The sequence below is a fragment of the Portunus trituberculatus genome, chromosome 46 (assembly GCF_017591435.1).
Source record: "Portunus trituberculatus isolate SZX2019 chromosome 46, ASM1759143v1, whole genome shotgun sequence".
In the NCBI taxonomy this organism is placed as follows: domain Eukaryota; kingdom Metazoa; phylum Arthropoda; class Malacostraca; order Decapoda; family Portunidae; genus Portunus; species Portunus trituberculatus.
In genome coordinates, this window is record NC_059300.1 from 17779639 (window position 1) to 17784638 (window position 5000).

At 40.1% G+C, this 5000-nt stretch overlaps 1 protein-coding gene across 11 annotated transcripts in view; it reads right to left on the reverse strand.

The window, feature by feature from the left end:
* LOC123519824 overlaps window positions 1–5000 on the reverse strand; it is a 248780-nt gene that overhangs the window by 10363 nt on the left and 233417 nt on the right. For 4 of the 11 annotated variants that reach the window (XM_045281346.1, XM_045281343.1, XM_045281348.1 and 1 more), the window contains one exon: window positions 513–565. The exons of the other annotated variants lie outside the window; for them this stretch is intronic. In XM_045281346.1, the coding sequence (XP_045137281.1) occupies window positions 550–565 (16 nt within the window). In that variant the 3' untranslated portion in view covers window positions 513–549. Of the gene's footprint in view, window positions 1–512; window positions 566–5000 lie in introns of those variants that run through there. 11 annotated transcript variants of the gene reach the window in all.

Genomic DNA, 5000 nt, shown 5'->3' on the forward strand with positions numbered 1-5000 from the left:
GTCTGTCTGTCTGTCTCTCTCTCTCTCTCTCTCTCTCTCTCTCTCTCTCTCTCTCTCTCTCTCTCTCTCTCTCTCTCTCTCTCTCTCTCTCTCTCTCTCTCTCTCTCTCTCTCTCTCTCTCTCTCTCTCTCTCTCTCTCTCTCTCTCTCTCTCTCTCTCTCTCTCTCTCTCTCTCTCTCTCTCTCTCTCTCTCTCTCTCTCTCTCTCTCTCTCTCTCTCTCTCTCTCTCTCTCTCTCTCTCTCTCTCTCTCTCTCTCTCTCTCTCTCTCTCTCTCTCTCTCTCTCTCTCTCTCTCTCTCTCTCTCTCTCTCTCTCTCTCTCTCTCTCTCTCTCTCTCTCTCTCTCTCTCTCTCTCTCTCTCTCTCTCTCTCTCTCTCTCTCTCTCTCTCTCTCTCTCTCTCTCTCTCTCTCTCTCTCTCTCTCTCTTGCAAGACAGCGTCACGTATCCAGGGGAGCGTCACGGCCTTAAGTGAACCAACGTTAAGGTAAAGAATCCGGTACTCCCTCCTTACTTTAGTCCTGCTTTAGTGAGGGCACATTTCTCCTTCATCAAAGAGTGGTTTCCCTGCAAAAGAGAGAGAAAAGAGGAGAAAAATAACAAAATGAAAACACACACAAACACATGAGGCAAACAGGGCAGACAGAGGTGAGCTAGATTGTGACTTGACTGACTGGCTGACTGACTGACTTGACTGACTGACTAACTGACTGACTGGCTGACTGACACTGAATTAGCTTCATCAACACTAAGCCACAGCAAATACAACAATGAGGAACGGAGGGAAGGGTGTGTGGTGATTGGAAATGGGATGTGATTAGAGAAGGGAGGAAGGAAGGTGTACAAGGATAGATAGAGAGGAGAGGGGAAGGAGAATGAGGACGATGGAGGGTAAATGGTTATCAATACACAGGCACTTTTGTTATTTTACTTTTCTATGTATTTGCATTAGTTTTTTTTTTTTTTAGTCTTAAGGGCAGTTTTTTCAATTACATGTCGTTAAAGGTATCAGCAGTTTAGAAAGAAATCTTACTAATTGTATAAGTTTTCCTTTGTTTTGTCTTTGTATTTTTTCATGTATTAGGAAAGTGAGCATAGACAAGGAAAATAAATCTTTAAACCGTTCTCAAAAGGAATCGAACAAAAATTATCCAAGAGAAAGTAAAAATTTTTCTGAAAATTAATTCTGCTCTGAAGTCGCAATGGCTGTTACCAGTGATATGAATAGCAGATGAATACTTCTTTCTTATCTTTATGGCTGAAATATTGCAATGTCATTCGGTGCTTAACTTTTCATTACGATTCCAGTAATAGCCACAAAGTGCAGTGTCATCCCATAAGTAAGGCATAATAGAAATTGTTCCCAGCCGCACAAAATCATTAAGCCCAGATTTTGCAGTCCACATTCTTAATTGGCTTTTACTGAATGAATTGCTCTTAGTTCCACTCTCTGGATCAGGCTGGAATGGACTTTACGTATGCCCCATTTATTTAATTTTCAATGCATTGATTTCTCTGTAAGCATAATTATAATACATTTATTCAATCACCAATGCATTATTATTTTTCCTCTTTATCAGTGAATTAAGAATTTATATACTTTACTCAATCACTAATACATTAATTCCATATCAGATCCTTAAAAAAAAAAAAAAAAAGCTCAGACAATTAGCGTAAAAGTACCTGTGCATCTCGAGCCAGTACTAACATATAAGGAAGCCCGGTGAGGGTTTGGATGCTCTGTGCGAGGCTTAGGGGGTGTGCACTACTGCTGGTGAGGGAGGTGAGGGTGTGAGGTAGTACAGGGTGGTGGTACGGGAGGGGGTTACTTAGGGGTGAAGTGTTGAGGGTATTTGGTTCTGCCGTGTCCAAAATATAAGGCATGGTAGTATATTAGGCAGTTCATTTAGCTATAGGTAAATATTGCTAGAGCGATGAGTGGTTAGATTGTTTTTCCTTTTTTGTGTTGGTTTTGTTGTCTTTTTCATTGTTCATTAAGGGAAAAGAAGAGTGAGTGTTCTGGCTCTCTCGTTTTGCGGCAGTGATGGTGATGGTGGTGGTGGTGGTGGTGGTAGTGTTTGTGTGTGTGTGTGTGTGTAGAATTAATGAATTGTGTGTTTTCAGTTGAATACTAAATGAAATAATGATATCTCTTATATTTTTGTCGTTTTCCTGCGGCATGCATTTTGTTGTAATTAGTGTGGTTGGGGTAGAGAGGCGGCAAGTTTTCTTTGGTATTAATTTGGTATTCATTATATCAACATAAAAATGTGTGTGAGTGTGTGTGTGTGTGTGTGTGTGTGTGTGTGTGTGTGTGTGTGTGTGTGTGTGTGTGTGTGTGTGTGTGTGCATTCAAGCCAAGACATTACAACACAGGCTAGCGACAGTTTGCATCACACCAGCCCAGGAACATTTATAGATGCGGACACACTAACACCAGCACCAGCACATTCCTCGCGGCATCCTTGGGAAGCCTCAGTGGCAGGGATAACACGCCAAGCCTGCCATTCCCGGCCCGCGGTCAGCTGGGGCGGGGTGTATATCCTGAGGTTTACGGCAAATGTTCTTATACTTTTGCGAGGAGGGAAAACATTGTGTGCAGGCAGTCAGATGTGGCCACGAGGAGACTGTGTGCTTGTTTGTTGGACTGTGTGAGAATGGCGTCTGGTATGGTTGAGGGAATTTGCTATTAAATGGACTTTGTGATTTAAAACACAATAACAAAAAGGAAATAAGAAAAGCTGTTGGAAGCCATCAGGCCTACACGTGGCAGTATCTAAGGGAAAACAAAGATAAAATTATGAGTTTGAGTAAGTAAGAAGTGAATTAACTGAAAAAAATAGGATAATATATTTTGATTTGTAAAAGCAGGTGTAATTGTGGTTAATTAGGATAAAAATAAAATGTTCAACTTTGGGGGATAAAGAAGAAAAAAAAAAAAACGGAATTCTGAAATGTGGAAAAAAGTAGAAATGTTTAGTATGGGAAAAACGTAACTAAATGAATAAAAGAAATAAAGGTTCTTGTTTCCTTTTTGTTATGGACAATATGCTCCATTATAATAATAAGCAAAAAGATCATAGTGCATGATTTTAACTACACCTCTTGAAACCATCTCGCAAACTCTGTGGTTCACTTTTTTTTTCCATCTAAAGTAAAATATCTGAGCCAATTTTGAGTGACAGTACTCCCAAATTTGCTTACACTGCGTCGTATGTGCGTTAATTGATTTTTTTTAGTGTATAATCTGCTGGAAAAAAAATAGTGTAGTAAGCACGAGGTGTGAGTGAGTGTGTCTGCAAGTGGGACGGTTGATATTACTGGGCATGTAATATGAACCTTCATTATAGCTTGAATATGAGATAGTTCCCTCGCATTTCATCGGTAGCTGTGAGTGGGAAAGTTTTGAATTACAGTGACTCATATTTCCCTAACAAGGTATTCAGTTTCACTTTCTGCATAATGCTAACAGTGAGTGTTATGTACATCAGTTAGTCGCGTTAAAATTGTAACAATATTTATGATTAAAAAGGGATGCATAAAATTGATAAGTTTATGTTAATTTTCGGCTCTCCGGGAATGGAAAGAGCTGGGACAATGCAACAATTCAAGGAATCAACTTGACCATGTGAAATTTTGTGGAAATTATAAATTTCAAAATGGAGATAAGGCGATACATTATGGTAAGTATCCCTTTATTTTTGGGAAGCCGAGCCGCGCGGAGCAGGCAGGATGAGAGCAGAGGCGGGCGTGCAGGGTTAAGGGCCAGGCGAGCATAACAAAGGCAGGGTAGCAAGCAAGGCAAGGGGCTGTGGGGTGGGCAGGGAGGACCAGTCAGCAGGATGAAGGCCAGCAGAAAGACCACTCATTGCTCCAGGAAAAACATTCTCGCTTCCAAACACACGAATAGAAAACGCTAACTTTTTTAGTGTGTGTATATGTTTGTTTCGGCGCATTCATAACACACGCAACTTTCTTTTATTTTTTTTTTTCTGGTACAAAAAAAAAAAAAAGATGTGTTACGGTTAAATGTTTGCCTTGTTCTGTTTATACATTCAGTCAGTCGTAAAAAAAAAAATGCGCGTGGTGTGAACGTGTTTAGTTTTATGTACATTTTTTTTTCTTTCATAACAACTTATGGCGAATGAGTTTTTCCTTCTGACTTTCTTATAACGTGCCTTTCTAAGATACATTAATTTAATTTTTCAAACATTCACGAATAATATTTCTATTATTTTTCCTTTGTACCGGAATTTCTCTCTCTCTCTCTCTCTCTCTCTCTCTCTCTCTCTCTCTCTGTGTGTGTGTGTGTGTGTGTGTGTGTGTGTGTGTGTGTGTGTGTGTGTAACACCACAAAAAAGTAGGTAAACGTAAAATACACACACAAATATATATAACAAGCACACACACAGCAAGCCTTCCCTGCATCATGACAGCCTTGCTAGCTGAGTGACTGACATCAATTAGCACGCTTGCTGGTGTTTATACTCACTCGTTTGACCGGCACTGGCTTCACCTAAGTCTTTACACCAATGATAGCACCAGGAACGATAAAAGATGAACAATTAAGGGTTTGGTATAAAATTAGTAACATTTGGTCGTTAATAAGGAAGAGAGAGAGAGAGAGAGAGAGAGAGAGAGAGAGAGAGAGAGAGAGAGAGAGAGAGAGTCAAACATAGCTCTTGATATGATTGCGAAATAAGCTAAATGATAATTAACAATAAAAGATACGGTTGAAATCGCGTAAAGGGAAGGGAACACTCAAACACAAACTCACACACACACACACACACACACACACACACACACACACACCTTCGAACACTTTCTCCCCAATAAAGAGATAAATAAATAAAAAAAAAGCACATAAAAAGAAGTTAAAGTGGTGTGTCTCCGGTCAGTAACGTCGTCTTCGTCAGGTGTTTGTGTGGCTTTAGGAAGCGGTGTGTGTGTGTGTGTGTGTGTGTGTGTGTGTGTGTGTGTGTGTGAGAGAGAGAGAGAG